General features: G+C 42.4%; 1 protein-coding gene across 3 annotated transcripts in view; it reads left to right on the top strand.

The window, feature by feature from the left end:
* The window catches only part of SYT16 (synaptotagmin 16), a 255,605-nt gene that overhangs the window by 216,791 nt on the left and 19,204 nt on the right, over window positions 1-19,610 (top strand). For 2 of the 3 annotated variants that reach the window (XM_060098066.1, XM_060098064.1), the window contains 4 exons: window positions 3,021-3,230; window positions 8,592-8,848; window positions 14,414-14,854; window positions 17,763-17,952. In XM_060098066.1, the coding sequence (XP_059954049.1) occupies window positions 3,021-3,230; window positions 8,592-8,848; window positions 14,414-14,854; window positions 17,763-17,952 (1,098 nt within the window). The remainder of the gene's footprint in view (window positions 1-3,020; window positions 3,231-8,591; window positions 8,849-14,413; window positions 14,855-17,762; window positions 17,953-19,610) is intronic. The other variant, XM_060098065.1, reaches the window with a different exon arrangement.

The raw sequence follows: 19,610 nt of genomic DNA, 5'->3' as shown, positions 1-19,610 counted from the left end.
GAAATGGTAGAACCCTCTCTCACCTCACTCTGAAAAGTAAGCTAGATATGCCTCTAGTGTCCTGATGCAATGATGTTTGATGATATGTGCAGTGACTAAGAACAGAGGTTCTATGTTCAAGTCCCAGCTTTGTTACTTTGCTAACTTTGTTGCCTAGGGCAAGTCACTTAACCTCTCTATGCCTCTGTTTCCTGTCTCTAAAATGGGAATAATAATCATCATCCCTACTTCATGGTGTTGCTGTGATGATTAAACGGGATAATATATGCAAAGTGCCCAGAAGGTGCCTGGCATATAGTATATGTTTAGTAAATGGGAAACATTATAATTACTGTTATGATTCTTATATCGAGTGAGGAGAATCTGTGCTCTGTGGATGATCAGTGACTCACTGAAAAAAAATCATACATACTGGTAAATTAATGAATTCTAGTTCCTAACTTTATACATGAGGAAATACCCATGGACTAACTCACTTAATTTAAAATTGATGACTTTTGACTATTTACATTTTTTAAAACTGACCTAGTAATACAAATGGAATGGAATATCAGAGTTGGAAAAAGTGCCAATGGATGTCTAATCCAGCCACTTCACCAATGCATGCATGTACCTCCCAGGTGCTTAGCCAGTCCTATACTCTAAAGGTGGAGAGAGTTTAGTTTTGGTCCTGTTCGTCTCTGGGTATCTTCCACATGTGATGGTCCATCCCATGCCAGAGCACTATGCCCAGCACATTGAGACGTGAGGAGACTGTCCATTGTAATGGCATTCTGTTGAGACTGCAATGGAATCTTTTCTAACACTTAGCTTTTCAGGTCCTACCATGGGGCTGGTCACAGCCAACAATAGAATTGAGTGAGCTGAAAACAATATTATGCTCTTCTGTTCATGGATCAGCTGCTCCATAAAAGAAAGAAACAGATTGAATGTTGTTGCCTGTCAAGTAGAAAGTTTGGAGTCGGAGAATTTAGATCTAGAAAAGACCTGGGAAATTATCAAGACATTAAAAGTGAAGATATTTCTTCCACAAATGAAGAAACAGGGTCAGAGAGGTTAAGAGACTTGGCCACATAGACTCAGCTAGCTAATGTGAGCACAGAGAATAAGAGTTCTTTCTGCCATCTGTCTCCCATTCTCTAGCAGAGTGATTAGAAACGTGGTCTCTAGAGACAGGCTGACTTGATTCAAATCTTGATTCTTCCCCTTCCTGGCAGTATGATCTTCAGCCAGTTGTAGACTTTTCTCTGCCTCAATTTTTGTACTTGGAAAATGGGAACAGTAATAGGGGTTTTGTGTGAGATATGTATAAGGCGCTTAGGACAGCCCCTGGCACATGAAAAGCATTCAGTCTGTTATAATTACTAATTTCCAAAGAGCCTCAGGAAAATCAACTATTAAGCCAGAGAATAAATGTTTTGGCCAGGCTGGTGTTTAAAGTATTTTCTTTCCCTTAAAATATTGCTTTTTAATTTCTTCTTAGCCTCTGATTCAAAAGTGATCTTCAGGACCCATCTGTGAATTAACAACCATATCCTTCCCAAGAACCACTGTGTGACTTTTGGATGGAAAGAGGAAATCTTTAAAAAATAATTCCCCATTATTTATCGTTTCCAAATCGCATTCAGCAAATGTTTACAGAGTAGCCTGCCACGCGCCTGGCACAGAGTGCCTGGAGAGATGCAAAGGTGGGCAGTCTGCTGTGCCCCTTACCTTCAGGGTGTGTACAGGTTAGGTGGAATGGTCGGCAATTAAATAGGTAATTCTGCCCCAGAGCTGGAGGGAGCACTGACAGGGCAGGACAGGGAGTGATTTTACAGCACGTGGAAGGAGCCTTAAATCCCTAAACTTGATTTAAGGGGTCAAGGAAGGACTCTCTGGAGGAAATGATGTCTATGCTGAGACCTGAATGGTGAGCTAGATTCTTGACTAGTCTAGACGGGGCTGGAAAAGCATATTCCAGGCACAGGAAACCATGTGTGAGTGTTGTCAGGGAGCGGGGAGGAGCGCTCAGGTTTTTGGGAGAAAATACTGGCTATTCACCAATCTATTCAACATTTAACAAGTGTTTATTAAGTACTTATTATGCAGCAGGCATTGTTTTACATACTACAGAGACATCAGTTAACAAAACAGGTGATGTCTTTATTTTCATGGAAGTTATGGGGGAGAAGAAAGAAAGATGATAAGTACTGGGAACAGAACTGCTTAAGGTAGGAGGATGATCAGAGAAGTGTTTAGGTTGAAGTGACGGTCAAGCTGAGACCTCAGTGGTGAGAGGAGCCAGCCAGGTAAACACCTGCGGGAGTGGGGGTTGTTTTCAGGTGGAAGGAACAACACAGGCAAGGGCAGAAATGATCATGATCACGGCCTGCTGGAGAAACAAAGAGGACAGAGCAGTGTGCTGGGGTGGGAAGAGTGGTACGCATAATCCAAAGGGTGTTTGGGTTGAGTCATTGGTGCTGAGAAAGGCATTTCTGGTATAAACTAGTTATTTATTAATTTTTTAAACCCATACCATGTGGTGTCACTTGTCAAAACTGGAAGTTTGGGGAAGATCTCAGTTGCTAATATCTCTTCTCTGAAGTGGGGCTTGGCTCTGTATGTTTTAATAACTGAGATGAGGCGAAGAGAGTAGGTTCCGTCATCATTGACTGGAACTACACATAAGGCACAGGTGCAGATTGCTGTCCTGTTCACAATCATGAGCACATGCCAGCAACATAACAAATCAGCAGGAGGCCCAGCTCAACAAGAGGGCTCATTATGTTAGTTAGGGGTGTCCCAGTGGTTTCTCTTGGTTCTAGCCGTGTACTTCTAGTTATCCTCCTGAGCTTTCTTTTCCTGTTTCATTCCTGTGGACTCAAATGTGTGTTTCAAAAGTGCTTTGAATTCTTTCTACCCAGGTTCAGTCTGCTTTGATCCAGACTGATTGGCCATGTTCTTCTATTTCTCCAGATTATCTGTCTCTGTTTTCTCATGGGCCCCACAGGAGACTCATTGCTCTTGTTTGCTTCCAGTTAACAACTTTGGAGTTGATGAGCTGCCCACATCTTCTGACAGCGATGAGGAGGTTATCAAACAATTTGAGATTTCTGTGTCCCGGTCCCAGAGTTTCCGCTCGGGAGCATCTGAGAAAGGAAAGCAGACAGGACTGGAGCGTAAACCAAAACCCAGCCGCTGGCTTTCCACCCACAAAGAGGCCAGCACAGAAGTGTCTGCCTGCGAAGGTATTCTTTGCATCAAACCTTTCCTTTATCTAGACCAGGGGTGTCTAATGGTAAGAATGTTTTTGAGTCACTGCACTTGCATCTAAGAGGCCAGAGAGGAAAAAGAAAAATAGGGCAGGACCCAGAGGCTGGGACAGGGCAAAAGGGCTGCTTCAAACCTCACAAGCAGCCTCATGCAGAGAGAAAGGATCAGAAGTGCCAAAGTCTTGACCCCCACTTGTGGGATCCCTTCCTTTCTCGTAGGTTACTGCTTTGTACATTTTGAACACTAACGACTATAACTATTACCAAGCTTTATAAAATCTTGTTCCCTTCTGACGAGGACAAAAATTTTACATAGCTGTCTGCTGACCTTGCACTTCTGTGCCTTTTCTCCCATTTGGAAACGTAGAGTCTATTTTCCATATATCTATGTAACCTCAGATTTTTGAAGCCTTACTTTCAATAGTTCGTCATATTAAAACAGTAGGTGTGTTTTATCTTCCAAATAAAAATACGTGTTATAATAATATTAAATAACATTTTTCAAACAACACATGCCCAGCACACCCTCCCTCATTCCCTGTAGTTTCTGGACCCCAGCCCGTGTGAGAATTCATGGGTCAGAGCAGGTTTTATGCCAGCCTCCATCTTCATAGTAAGTTTACCTTTCCCAGAGGGAGAGGAGGCCACTCAGAGGTAGGGTGAGCACAGCCTGTGACTGCGGGTAGGCCTTGTCAAGGGTCCTTCTCCCTCCCCACCGTGCACACAGAAGAACCTAGGAAAAGAACAGTATGATATTTCTTAGTGCTTTCCCCAGCGAAGGTCAGGCATCTCTCCGACTCCTTTATGTCCAGAACCCTGAATAGGCACAGGACATTGGAACAGGGAAGGGTCTGTGAAGTGTATTTGGTAAAAAGCCAGAGAAAATGTCATACTGTCCACTGTAGTGACCTGGTCTAAATGACCTGGGTTCTCTAATCTTCTCCTTCTTTCCATTGGGCCTGTGGTCCGTCCAACCAATGGGGGCATAGTTGATCTTCCTTGTTTTTCAACACTTAGTAGTAGAAAGACAAAAAGGAGAGTGCAGAATTGAGAGAAGATGACAGAGAAGAAATTTCTGATTTGGTGATGTGGACGAGGCAGGCAGAAAAAGAACAAAGGGGAAAAAAAGGAAAATTAACAAAAAGAACCCTATTTTTCAGCAGGAATATAATAATTTGCTGACCATCATGTAATTTTACTTATTGGCATGGGCCGACATAACATTTTACTGCTCTTCTTTTTAGCCCCACGCAAGCCAGGAGATAAACTCCCCGATGTAACCAAAGCACAGTAGCCGTAGCTAATGGCCCTCTGTCATCTCCTCAGTGCCTCTCCTGTTTTCTCTTTCTCTGCTGTTACATCACAGCATTCCTCTCTCTCCACTGAGAGGGCAAATGTTAGCTAATGAAAGTTAATAGCAGTTGATCCCCTACGAGTAGCTTGTTTAATTCTAAAGCTAATGGCCCCATTTCCCAGAAGCCCAAGTGTCTAGATTTTGATTTATACAAATGGCTGCTGTTCTGAGAGTTCTGACAAACACTCTAGCCCTCACCCTTCCTGGAATTAGCAACAACTTTTGTCATAACTGGTGCAATTCTGAAGTTTTTGACAGATGGTGATAGAAAGGCTAAATTTTTCTCTGTCGGATGGAGGAAAAAGTCTACTACATTAAATGAATTACCTGTAGATTTTGAAGAAAATCATCAGGATTTTCATAGGAATGATTAACTGTATGCTAAATTTTAGGTTATCAAATGCCATGGAAATGTTAATGTAATTTTTATTTCATGATTTTTTTTTCTGTGTCCTTTTTTTTTTTTGTTCATCTTTAGATCAATGAATTTGCATCAGCAGTAAAGAATAAGGAAAATATTAAGCATGAACCCCAGAGAAGATTTGTTTTTTGGTGCCTATTCTCTATCTATTTAGCTATTTTCCCCTCTACCTGAAACATAATTTTCTAAGATCAAATTTAATTGTAGACAATTCTTTCACTTAAAAAATGCATTCAAAATGTTGGACCAGTGAAATTCAAGGTCCAAACCCACGTAAAAAATCTTCATATTCCAGGCAAGTTCTCTCCTGTCTCACATATCTGATTTAGTGTTATTGTGCATTAATTGTTCCTGTATTCCTGATAATGTCAAAGAGGGTTTGAGCCAAGTGATCTGAATCAGAAGTTGTGCATGAGGTCTTTACGCACGAAAGGTGGGCTGCAGAATAATAGCCCACTTAATGGGCTTTTTGTTTGTTTGTTTTGAGCAAAGCCTTATTTTTGCTTGTGAAATATTTAGTTCTTAGGGTATTTCATAGAAGCTAGTCATTACCTTCCTGGTGTCATTTAAAACAGGTCAATTATTCCCAGACTCTGTGCTTACTTTTGTTTAGGATGGTGTATCAAGCAAGATTTTATGGTGTATCAAGCAAGATTGTATCAATCAGATATGAAGGGGATTTCAGGGTGAGATATATATATATAAAATATAATATAATTATAATAACATTATATTATATTATTAATAATATTATATTATTATATTAATAATATATAATAATATATGTAATTATAATTATATATATTATATATATAATATATATATTATATTTCAAGAGATTTATTGCAAATAAGTGACTTATTTGATTGTAGGGGCTGTGTAGGCCACTGGAATACATAGCTCTGAAATCCACAGGACAGGCTGCTGGGAAGGATAGGCTGAAACCCTCAGGAAGGAGCTGAAACTTCAGTCCATAGATGAAATTGCTTCTCCTCCAGGGATGCCTCAGTTCTCCTCTTAAGGCCTTTCAATGGACTGATTATGTAGTATAATCCCCTCTACTGAAAGTCAGTTGCTTAAGGGCTTTAATTACACCTACTATATGCCTTCACAGTAACTCCTAAATTACTGTTTGATTGAATAATTGAGGCCTATAGCCAAGTTGACACATAAAACTGACTATCACAGATGGTTAGCAAAAGTATTGGTATATGGGTGATGGAGGGAGGAGTTTGGGAGTAGAAAGAAAGTAATTGGATAATAGGTTTACACTCCATCAAAATGGGATATGAACTAAAAATGTTCCTCTACTAAAATAAATATAGTTGATGTGACATAATTATGCCCTGTAATTTCTAAGAAGCCAGGATACATTTCTTGACAACAGGCAATTACTTTTCCATATGTGTTTAAGGTGACATGACCTTCTTTAATTTAAAGCACAGGAAGACTGCTTTATGTAACAGTGAATCACCTTTCCCCTTCCCCCTCCTTGCAACTTGACTTGTCTCCCAGATTTGCCTTTCTAATTCATTCCTTGCTTGTCTGTCAAGGAAAATGGTTTGTTACATTAATATAGTTCTTATGTTTTTCAGTTATGAATAGCTTTTCAAGGCTTTAATGTAGCTTTTGAAAATTCCATTATTACTGATCTAAGTATTATCACCGTAGGAGTTGAAGTCATGAGACAATTTTATGGGGGTAATTTCTTGGCAAAGTTAGATTTTGTGCTGAGATCCTGCTGGGTGCTACACACGTTGATGGATGACCCACTGTTTAATAGGACATTTTAGTGTTCGTGTATGTGAGGAATGGATGGGCTAATTAGAGCCTGAGAAGAAAATTCTGCTTTGTGTTATGGGGTTTTTGCATATGGAATATCCCTTGTTCTGTCATTTTCTGTGGCCGTTTTTAAGGGCGTTTGCCAAATAACGGAAAATGTGAATGTAAAGATGTTAGGTGCCCTATGACAGAGCTTCCAAAAGGCCTGAAGTGAATTATTAAGAATAACAGGGCAGATGGGGGACATCTCAATGGCTTGCCATGGTTTGGCAAAATCCCAAATCAGGAGTCTGAAGTTGTGCCCTGAAAACCAAGTCTTCCCAAAGATGTTTTTATATGGTCTGCATAGGGTGATAACATATTTTAAAATTTGGGTGTTTATTGTAGGTGGGTCATATATTGTCTGCTAAACCACTGTCACCACCACTCCATATTGCTGCACACCTGGCTGTTTCAAATATTTTTATCTGCCTAGCCTTTAAAGTTATTTGAGATTTAGTAAAACCCACTGGTGGATAAAGACAATGCAGTATATAGATGTGGCTTAGCGCCTTCAAGGACGTTATGTTTTAGCTCAGATTGTAAGACCAACTATGGGAGCAATTGCTATCATACAGTGTGTAAATAAGAGCTGAATTTACCATATATACTTTGTCATCCTCATTAATCCTGTCTATATCTCTAATTTTCTATCATCCTGGGATGGGGCCCACTGGAGAAGAGTAGAGGCCCAAGAGATACGACATCCTTGGCTACTTTCTGAATGTGGAAGCAAGTTAGGGTGAAAGCTGTTGCTTAGGGAGACTCTGTCAGTTTTTCCTTATTATCTGAGGGTAACCTGGACACTGAGGAAGAGGAAGGGGATGAACAGAAAGAGAATAGGATGACACAAAGCCTGAGAAAGACACTGAGCCTGAAGGAGTCAGGGAAGATTCAGGAGTTGTCGGGGCTTTGGATGGACAGGAAGGAAAGGACAGGAGGGAGGGCTTGAGGACCGCTGTGAACCAAAATACACAGCTAACGTTTTCATGGACCTGTGAGACCACAGGTATCTGTGAGTTGGGAGGTAGTAGCAAATGGGATTTGCTGGGTTGGTTGAGGCCAGATAGGTAAGCAAGGCTCAAATTTATGGGAGGGCTGGTGGTTGCCAGGCAGATATTATTTCATGTGTCCACAATGACTCTCTGATGGCTTTTATCATCATTTTATAGATAAGAAAACAAAGGTTAAGGCAGTTCAAATGTTGTTCAAGTTCTTAATGCAGAGCTAGGATTTAAACTCAGATCATATGAATCCAGGTCCAGTGTTCTTTCCATGGATTAAGTAGATAACTTTTTGCTTGAGAGAACCTCTGAAGCCTTTTGAGCAGAGGGTGATATGGAGAACGTGGAAGAGAGACGGAAGAATGGTAAAGCCAGGAAAACATATGATCTCTATAGCTGATTACTATTCTTGCTTTCTGGATTCATCCCGAAGGTCTTGTGGTCGTTAGCTCCAACCAAATGCTAATGTGTTTATTTTATCCACATAATACTCATCCTTTATACTCATATTATTATAAAGCATTAAACCTTCTTGTACCCTACATAATGAACTAATGGGTTTCGATTTTATGGACCAAATTTATCTACCATATAGATGAAAGTATGTTTCTGCAGGTATTGTTTAGTGAGTTTGTTTTTGCAGACTTGATTGGTGTAGTTGCTACTGCTCATTTTCTCTAGATAAAAAGGTGAAACATGATAATATATTTGAAAGAGTTTCCTTTTTGCAAATTTAGGTTTGGATGGAGCCAGCCAACTGACTTATTCTGAGAATCTGTCTTATGGTGAAGATGACCCCATCTCTGCCCACTCACAGTCCCCTTGTGAGGTGGGGGACACCAGGCACCATGGCAAATCTCCCAAAGAGACCAGCGTGGTCCGCAGCCTCAGCCGTCAGTCCACACAGGGCAGCTTGGAGATGGAGACAGCTTTTAATAACCGGAGATTTGAAGATTCCTATGCCACTGACAGCTCCTCCGTGTGGAGTCCAGAGGCAAGTTGCTTGTTTTCCATTTTTTTCTTGCTTGAGTATTGTGTGCTCTCTGGTTGGTCATTCACCTTCCCCTCCCCTCTCCCTTCCCCCTTTTCCTTCCTCCCCCTTCTTTCTCCCCTCCTCCATCCCTCAAGAAAAAATTTCTCCAAGAAGGAAGCATTGCTTTGAAGAGCAAACACCTTAAGAGCGTTTAATGGAAATGTATTTTTTGTTCAGGTGACCAAGGCCCAGCCCTTATGTGTGCCAATAAAAGAATCATATATAAGTGGAATCTATCAAAATGGAAAAATAAAAAGAAGCATGGTGACAGAATGAACCCGGCAACAATCAGGCTTCTTTTTTTATATAACAGGTTTTTAGTTCTTTAGGGAGACTGGATTATTTCCTTCATGGTTTCAATTAAATGGAGTTTATTTTTATTTACACCAAATCTTGAGTTATGATTCTTTGAATGTGAGAATTATTTGAAAATGAAACTAAAATACAATGCCCCTGCAAATGAAATTATACAAGGTATTATGAGGAAGATCTTGCAGTATGAGCATATTTGTTAGCTCCGAATTGAATTGAAGATCTAGGCGATGGCATTAGTCTATCATGACCCTCTGGCCATTGACTTTGCTTTTTGGATAAATCTCTGATAAAAGATGCATCGTCTAAATTTCTTTTTCAATTGAAACTTACTCCTGAATATGCCTAAACATCCAGAAGTATGACTGGAGGTGATGATGATAGAAGCTACCATTTTTGAGCAATTACTATGTGTCAGGCACCGTGATAAGAATTTACAAACATTGTTTTATCTTACAGGCATTTATGGTTATTCTTTATTAGCTAGACCCCTCTGATTATGATTCTATGACATTAAGAGATATTAAATAATGGTGTCTAATACCTACTTTGAAATTAATTTGGATGAAATAAGTCATGTAACTATATGAAACTTTAATTTGTGCGAATAGAGGAAGGAGAAGGGTGGATGGATTTTGTTAGCAACAGTCTGACTGAGAAAATAAACACGATGCATCTCTTATTAGGACCTGGACTGTCATAAACACCAAATGCTCAAATCCTTCTCCAAGTAAAGGAGAAGAAAAATAATCCCAGACAGATATGTTTCAAAGCCTGACTGCTAAGGCACTGGGGCATGTAGAGAGCGCATAAGGAGATGGCACAGGTGCATGTGTGCCTGGGTGTTGCGTTACTGCTGAGGACCGGAAATGGCAACACAGATAGGTGGCTTGTGGCTGGTTAAAAGCAAACCTTCATACAGAGACCCTCAAAGCTATCAACCTTATACGTTTTGTAAAAAAAATTGTACTTCCCTACCAGTTTACTGCCAAGAGTCATATCACATCCCACACACTAACATTTAATGTTTAAAAATACTATTCTTTTTGGCTCTCTCACTACAAAAACAAAACAGAACTGTTTACCTGCCTATTGACAGTCTCTCCCCTTGATAACTGTACCATTAGCCTTGGAATTGCTTTCTCCAGGTAACCTCCCATTTGCCTGCCTCATGGAGCTTCAGTAGAAGATTTGGTGTTGAGGGCACTAAATGTTCTCAGACTCCAAAAATACCCAGACATCTCTGTGTGCTCCATTCAACCTCCTATCTATTTTGAGACAAAAACTGTAATTTGGTGCTCCTACAGTAGAACCTCAGATGCAGCTCGGAGGCAGTTCCCGTAAATGCCTGCTTTGCAGGCTTAGCTCGCCTTTTAAGAATTGATTTATTTGGCTCTTAGCTGTATTAAGAAGCCCGTCTTCCCCTGCATATCTGGCATCGGGAACACACTGTGGGTCTGTTTACTTTGGGCCACACAGATGACATTAACACTCTCTTGCTAAAACAGAAAGCCTTTCAGTTTGATAGAAAATCTTTATATCTTCATGGGTTTTGACAATGTGGCACAAGTATTCCCATCTTAAAGAAAAACACAGGATACGAGAGCTAAAGGAATCATTTATTTTGCCTCAGAAGGGAACTGGTCATGCAGTGTGACTACCTGTTAGGCTGATGGGTTTGCAAGCACTGCCCTTCTCTGCTGGAAAAGGCTGTCGACTTTTTCCTGCAGACCTAAGGCTTGGCAGGGAAGACGATGGGAGGGTGGCTGGTGATTTTGAGTGCACAGAGAGGCAGCTGTCCCACTTTTCATCTCCGCTTTCCACTGATTAACTGATTGACCTTGAGAAGTTAATTAAAATCTGCCAAATGGGGATAAAAATGAAGAGATTTTTGCCTTGCAGAAAGGTCAGATGGATTAGTGGTATTAACAGTACCCACAAGAGGAGCGCCTTTAGTTGCCTGGTGATAGGTAGAGTGTGTTGAAATAATTAATTGCTATAAAAATATCAGCCTTCACAAATCTTGGTCTCAGATCAGCCCAGGAAGGGGCCACGAAGCCCAGTTTTCATGGACCACAGCTTGGATGGTCCCCATCCAGAGCCTGGCCATTGCCTGGAGCGGTGTCTGATTCAAGTTTCGTAGGACAGTTATTTCAGACCCTTTCCGCAGGACTTCACCACAAACCTGCAGGTGGAGTGAGCATTTATCTGAACAGAGAGCCCGATAGATAAGTGGGAAGATGCTCATTAACTAGGATATTTTAACCTTGGCATTGAAGTTGATGACAAAACTAGGAACTGTTAGTTAATATCAAGAGCAGGGGCCTAAAAGGAGATGAAATTCAAAGTAGTGTGTGTTTCCAACTCCCAACTTCCAATAAGTTGGAAGTTTCCAACTTCCAATAAGATGTGTCCATCTTATTCCCTCTTCATCTCACACACTTACTATACTTATAAATAGCTAGGGTGAAAGGTTTATGGGGGAAGAAGGTAGACATCATGGTTCCCTGTAAAGCTTGGGACTTTGGGCATTAATGCTGGCAAATCCTGGGTAATTCTGGCTGAGCATATGATACTGGGGGCAAGGAGTTATTTAGCCATTCTAAGCCTAGTTTCCTCTCCTGTAAAATGAAGATATTGAAATACCTATCTCATTAGGTTAATATGAATGTCTAAAAAGATAATGTTTCTTAGCTGGATTTCCCAAAAGCAGAGCCTACTTTGTTAGGACATGCAATTCCAGGCGACAAGAGTGAGGCACGAGGAGAGTGAGGCAGGGAAGGGAGGGCCAGTATGAGGATGTCTAATGGAGTTGGCTACCACTAGTTGTGACTCATGGCTTGCTCTTGTGGAACCATACCCTAAGAAGCTGTATAAACTAGTCTCAGGACATCTTTCCAAGGGGAGAAAATTTTATTGCATGGGGCATTAACACCACCCACCCCGCCCCCCAACTCTGGACTTTTTTTTTTTTCTGCGGTACGCAGGCCTCTCACTGTTGTGGCCTCTCCTGCTGCGGAGCACAGGCTCCGGACGCACAGGCTCAGCGGCCATGGCTCACGGACCCAGCCGCTCCGCGGCATGTGGGATCTTCCCAGACCAGGGCACGAACCCGTGTCCCCTGCATCGGCAGGCGGACTCTCAACCATTGTGCCACCAGGGAAGCCCTAGACTTTATATACATGAGTGCCAAGCAGGATTCTGTAAATTTCCAAGCCTTGACATCAAAGGAGAGGCCTGTGGTGGGAGCTGAGAGTTACCTAGCATGGGAGGGAGGCAAGACTTTGTTGGATTGTGCCAGGGAGAAGCCACTTAGAACCCAGACAGCCTATAGGGGAAAATGGAACAGGAGAGGAGGCCAAGAAGTTCTGAAGTGCATATGAGTGGGCTTTTACAGTCCATAAAGGGTTTAGTGTGGTACCTGGCATAAGGGAGGGCTTAGTGGATGTTAACTGTTACTACTTATGGTCCAGCAAGCAATATAGAGATGACCAAAGGTAGGCTAAAATAGATGGGAGTTTGAACAGAAGACTGTGACTTGATTTTTGAGTTAGCCTAACTCCTTGGAGACTTGCTTCTAATATTATATCTACACTAGTCAGTTGTATTCAGAAGTCTCTATAGCAACCACTTTTATCACTTGAAACTAGGTACCTCTGAATAGAAACACTCACACATGAATGCATGCTCAGAGGAAAGGATGTAAAAAGCTTCCCTTATTTTGCAAGAAGCCTGAATTTTCTTGGTAGATTAATGTGAATCTTAAAAGAGAGGGCAATTATTAGATGTCTGCTATGTGTCAAGTCCTTTAATTTTCACAACAACCTTATAAAGTAGGTATCATCCCCCTTTTGCTGTTGAGGAAAACAGAAAGTGAGAAGGATTAAATAATTTGCCCAGTGTCCTAAAGGTTGTAAGTGATGGACCTGGGATTCCTAAGCATGTCTCATTCCAGAGAACCATGCACTTTCACCTAGATCTATGGGAAAGTTTCATTGATGAACATTCATTTTTGAAGTGTATCATTATATTTTTAAAAATAAAGAGTTCTTTGAATTAGCAAAGTTGGTGTTCAATTACATAAAGAAGAACTGCTTCTGATTTACAATAAGAATCAAACCAAAGTTTAGTTATGAGTAAGAGGCATGCCTTCAGAGGAAAAAATCAAATTATGTTGACATTAGTAATAGTTTGTTAGAGGGTGGTTCATTATAGTAAAGTAAATGTAGTTCAGCTCAGTTTTCTCAAGGAGGTCATTGGATCTGACTGGCTGAGGTGAACTGCTGTCTAAAAGTGTATTTCATAATGAGGGGCTGTGTTTGAAAATAAGTAGTATCAGTCCAGTGATGGGAATAGATATCTATGGAGGCTGGTCTGAGCCGGGTATTTTCCCACATCTATTAAAACCTCACAACAACACTCTATCAAGCAGGTGCCTTGATGCTCATTTTTCAGCTGGAGTACAGAGAGACTGGCCTGTTTGGCCATGGCCAAAAAGCTAGTCAATGGTAGAGTTATGACTTCAACCCAGGTATTCTGTCTCCAGGGTTTAGGATACCTTCCTAAACACTTGCTACTCCAAGAGTGATTTGAGTCCAGCTGAGACATCCTTGTGACCTGAGAAATGCAGAATCTCAGGCCTGACCCCAGTCCTACTGAATCAGAATTTCCAGATGATTCAAGTCCACTCGAATGTTTGAGAAGCTCTGCCCTGAACATTTTCTGCCACGTAGATCGAAAATCTACTGAAGGATCACCTGTCTGTGACCCCCATTAGGATCCTTATCTGCAGGACTTCCTGGCTCAGAGAGCACAGGCCCAGGCTGAACCATTTCTCCTGGGGACTTGAGGAAGTTACCTTTTGGCAGTTGCATAATTGACTAGTTTTAGACTTAGTATCTTAGTTGGTTTCAGTGATAGTGGTCAATTGTGCTTTTGAGAAGCAGTGTAGAGGAAAGCACTTTGCAAAATATTGAAGCTTTGTTCATTCATTCCAAAAACATTCATGAAGGCTTACCATGTGCCCAGTGCTGTACCCTCAAAGAATTCACAGTCCAGTGGAGAGAGAGACCAGGAAACAGACCTTTCTAATGTTTAGGGATATATGGTAACAGTCCAAAATAATGAGCTTCTGAAGAAGCACAGAGGGACACCATCTTTCCAAGATGTATTAGGCATTGTTCCATTCCTAATCTTTCCCTCTGTCTGCAACAGGAACAGTATGCAACCAATTTTCAAGTGCCATCTGGGGTCCCGGAGCCCATCTCAAAATGTGGTGGCCTGGATGTCATCTTTGAATATAGAGCTGCCAGCCAGAAGCTCACAGTGACCATCGTAAGAGCACAGGGCCTCCCAGATAAGGACCGAAGTGGCATCAGCTCCTGGCAAGTGCATGTCGTGCTGCTGCCCAGTAAAAAACAGAGGGGCAGGACGAACATACAGAGAGGGCCCAACCCCGTCTTCAAGGAGAAAGTCACCTTCGCCAAGCTGGAGCCCAGAGATGTGGCTGCTTGTGCTGTCCGCTTCCGCCTGTACGCCACCCGCAAGATGACCTGGGAGAGAATGATGGGTGAGAGGCTCTTCTATCTCAGCCACCTGCACCAAGAAGGGGAAATGAAAGTGACTCTGGTTCTGGAGCCAAGAAGTAATATCAGTGTGAGTATGTTAAATGGTGCTGCTAATGATGCGCTACGTTTGAGGATCTGGAATTGTCAGCCCTTGATTTAGTACATTCAGCCCGTGAATTCAAACACCTTAATTTAATTTTCCATTTGGCTCTCCTCATCCTTCTGAGACATGATTTGCACTTCACAGTACAATGGGTTTTCTTTTTTTGTGTGTGCCCATAGTCGCTATAACCTGATGGATGTGTTCCCTGTCCATTTTAGGAAATGACAGCAGCATTGTGAAGGAGGGCACGGGGAAACTGGGAGAGGTTTGTTGGCCTTCTCGTTAGTTGATAAGTGGTCCTACCACCCATCCCCCTGCCCTGACCCCAGCATGCATCATGATGCATCTCAGAGATGATGGGACTTTCAAGGTGAGGTCCTTAACAGCTATGCCTACATAGGCTGCATAGGAAGCCCTGAACTCCAGCCACTTCTAAGACCTTCCATTTCTATGACTGGGCTTCTCCCACATGCCCCGTCCTCTGTGTCCCTCAGATTTCAAAATAATACAGCACAGCTTTTATGTCTACAAGATGGATAACCCTCTCTTCCCGTGGGTTATGTCATCCAGTGTGAGGATCTCCTTTTAAAAATCACATAAAAGATGGGGTAACTATCTTGGGCTGTTGGACAAGTCAGTCATCCATTCCAAAATGTTTGCTGAGTACCAATTATATGTCAGGTGCTGTATAGGCAGAGGGGATGCAGGAAAGAACAAAACAGGTGATGCCCTCACGGAGCATACAATCTGGGGGAGGAGGGTGACAAAAGACAAACTGGGGTAGGCAAAGCGAGAGAGGCAGAGGCTGCTGCTGCTTTAGAAGGTCAGAGAAAGTATCTTTCAGGTGGTGATACGAGAGAACTCAAGGAATCGAGGGAGCCAGACTGGGTGCCATGTGGAGGACAGGGATTCCAAACAGAGAGGCTGGCATATGCAGGCATCAGGAGGTGGGAAAGAGCTTGACTTGTCTGAGGAAGGGGAAAGGAGCCAGAAAGTCCAGAGTGCACTGATGGGAGATCTAGCCACTTACATTTTTAGTAGATGTCTCAAAATTCGTATCTCCAGACTCGAAATCCTGATTTTTGCCTCACTAAATCTATTTTACCTGCAGTCTCTCCATCTTGGTTAAAGGCAATCTCATGCATTTAATTGCTCAGGTCAAAAATCTTAAAAGTCACTTGTGACTTCTCTCCTTTCCACCTGAAATCCTCCTGGCTGTATCTTGAAAACCTAACCAGAGCCTGACTCTCGGCTGGATTACTGAAATGCCCTTCTAGTCGTCTCCCTGTTTCCGCCTTTGCCCTCTATAGACTATTCCCAACACTGGGGCCAGAAGGAGCCTTTTAAAACATAAGCCAGATCATGTCTCATCTCTGTTCAAATCCCTCTTTTTTCTTAAGCTCTGAGTAGAGTGTTTCTGAAATCCTGGGAAACAGAAGCCACAGGAGGTCAGAGGAATCCTGCACCATAAAGCATAAGGATAGGTATTATTACACCCCTGTTTCTCTGTGCCGGGCCCTGGGCCCTGTGCTGGGGGCACAGAGTTGAGTGGGGGAAATGAGCCAGTGTGAAAGAACCTTGAAGGTAAAAATTCCCCCATTCACCAGTTATTTGTTGAGCATGATTATAAGCTACACACTGGGCCATGCCCTGTGGACTGAGGAATTTATACGGTTGAGAATTTGATGTGAGAGGCAAGCTGTGCAGTGACAGGTGCCATAGTGGACACTTATGCACAAGCCCAAGGGAGGGGGTGGCCCTCACCCCAAACTAGGCAAATATTTCATTGTTGGCTTATCATCATCCAGACAGCAGGGCCTATAAGGCATCTATCAAAACCACCTAGCCCTGTAGTTTACAAATTGTGTTCCATGAAAGCCTCCATGGGCTCTACAGGGATGTCCGTAGCTTGGTAAACAGGGTAGTTTCCTAAGATGTGAAAAATATTTAATTTCTTTGAATGCATTTATTTATTGGGGTTTCTGATAAGAAGTTTTAGGAAATGATTGCAGATGTTGAGAAGAAAAGTTGGAGCAGTTGTGGGTCCGGGAGGCTGGCTGGCCTGCCCCTCAGGGTCCACTCCCACTCATGCTCCTTGAGTGAGAGTCAACGTCCTGATCTACTTTGCTTTCCTCCTCCCAGTGTGTCTGGTGCATAGAGGTGGGTGCTTTAAAGAAGCACATGCATGAATACATGACACAAAGTGTGGGCTCCCCTGGTACCTGCAAGGTCTCTAAGATGCACAGTCCATGTGTCAGCTTCCTCACTAAACAGTTGTAAAAGTGTTCACGTTCAATATAATTCATCTCCTTAGGAAGAAAAAATGTAGCATCTGCCATATTCCTGACAACCTGCAAAAGCAGAACCAGGGGCCAAATGTCCTATGGGGTGGTAGACGGCCAGTGGTCATTTCTTTTCTGGTGAAGACAAAATGCCTCCTGTATTGCTACATTCCTCAAGAGGCTGCAGAGAACAGAAGCAGAACTCATGCCTGGAGTGGACAGGTTCCCTAGAACTCATGCCTGGAGTGGACGGGTTCCATATGGGTCTAAACTCATTGAAATTTGAGTCTATATTAAGTGTCCTGTTACCTCTCCATGTATCTTCCAGGGTTTGATTTACACTAGTAATAACATCTTTGTCCGTTTTGTCTTTAGAGAGGAAAGAGTGAATGGAGACAGTTCTTGAAACAAATATGTCTGCTAATAATGCAGGGGATCCCATCCAAAACTGTGCTCCCCAGGCCCTATTATCATTCACACTGAGTGCGCCATTAGTAATCTTTGGCAGCAGTGGAGACTGGGCCACAATTTCACCAAACATAATATCGGCTTTCTGTAAGGGAGAGGAGTGCAGTGGGGCCAATGGATCCTTTGTTGTTCTTCTCCTCCAGAGTGGAGAGTCTCCTCTCAGCCCATCTGCAGTTTCTCACAGTGACAGTGCTTCATCCACGCAGTCGCTGTCGCATGGAGGGGCGCCAGAGCTGTTGGTGGGGCTATCATACAATGCCACAACGGGGCGATTATCCGTGGAGATGATCAAAGGCAGCCATTTCCGAAACCTCGCGGTTAACAGAGTGCCTGGTAAGTTCATGCCTGTACCCCCAGCTCTGGTCTTCCCAGAGGCAAGAAGAAGGCTGTGTCTGCCTTCATCTCAATTCTCTAACTTTTACAATAAAAATGATCTTGGTGTGACTTAGACACGTTTTTACCAAGTGATACCTCTGGATTTTTCAAATGCCTTTCTGTTTAATTAGATTGAAGCCTTCTTCGATATCTGGATGCATCTTGATACAAAATAGGCTGGCTTCTACGTGTAGATCGTTAAAGGGGCAAAAGAATGAGGTCTTTTCAGCAACATAACATGTATGAACAATTCAAATCTGCTGATAGGTCCCAGGTCCTCAAATACATTTAAAGAGACAGAGCTCAGTCTTTGGAGCCAGGCAGTTTTGGGATCTAATTCCAGCTCTACTCATGTACCTGCTAGCTTTGCTCTGATCCTATACAATTTACCTCTCTTTTCTGAATCTCAGCAGACTCATCTGGAACAAAGGAATATTAATAGTACCTTTCTCATGGGTGATTTTGGGGTTTAAATAAAATGATTTATGTAGAACATTCAGTGCCTGACACATAGTGAGCATTCAAGAAATGTGAGTGGTTATGTGGTTGATGGTGGAGGAGGTGGAACAGGAAGATGTGGGGCAATCCAGGCCTGACTCACCAGGGCAGCTTCGGAGATCACACCTGGAAAGAGCAGCTCAAGACATACTCCCACAGCTGCTGTCCAGGGCTCAGGAAGCCAGAATAAAGATGCTGCGGCTGCTGCCACCAAATTGCCTCTCAATACCCAAGAAGCTGGAGATTGAACCTTGGAATAATGCTGCCAAAAAATCAGCTCATCTTTAATGATCTTGCTTATCAGCAAAAACAGCTTAAGAAAGGGTGGGAAGATGGTTTCTACCTCACTTCTGCCTTCTGGCTCTCATGCAACCATATCTAATTTGAGGAATCTAATTTATATCTAGAATTCTAGCTGCAAGAGAGTCTGGAAAATGCTGTTGAAATTCCAGCCTTTTGAGTACAAGAAGGTAAAATAGAAGTGGGTAGAGTGGAGCGTAATTGAGAGTGTCCACCCCAGGCAGCCAAAACTTACTGAAATAAGGACGAAGTCAGTAACAACATGATAGGCTGCAAGAGGCAATGGACTCTGGCCTCACATGTCAGCATCAGATGAAGAGCCAGCTGAGCTGGTAGAAAAAGGTCAGCTCCTACAACCAAATCTGGGCTCTCACACCTTTTAGTCTTTAACTGTGCTGCCGCCCACAATGTCTCTGTTCAATAGTATCTTGTTAGTCTGTGTTAAAGGCATTAGAGCAAGTTAGTAAGGAAAGCCCAGCACTCTGGAGAACAGAAGAGACCAGAGGCATAGGCCATATTCTGTATCGACTCTCAGAACCAGGTAAGAGCTATTTAAAATCCATATTAGGTGTTGATTATTAATTGCATGGCTAGACTCTTTTTTCCAGATACAGCTTTTTTTTTTTTTTTTTTTTTTTTTTTTAAAGCTCTGGATTTACTAAAGATCTGGATTTACTGCTTTCCCTGCAGAGCCTTTTCTGATCTCTTTCTCTGTTTTCCTGAGATTTGGTGAGATCTGAAAATTTTTCAGGAAAGAACATGGTGCAGCTGCAGAGAATGATGCGGAGGTGGATCACACAATCATGGCCTATTCCAGT

The sequence above is a fragment of the Mesoplodon densirostris genome, chromosome 4 (assembly GCF_025265405.1).
Source record: "Mesoplodon densirostris isolate mMesDen1 chromosome 4, mMesDen1 primary haplotype, whole genome shotgun sequence".
NCBI classification, from domain to species: Eukaryota; Metazoa; Chordata; class Mammalia; order Artiodactyla; family Ziphiidae; genus Mesoplodon; species Mesoplodon densirostris.
Note: the sequence above shows the minus strand (reverse complement) of the source record. Positions and strands in the feature narration are given on the sequence as shown.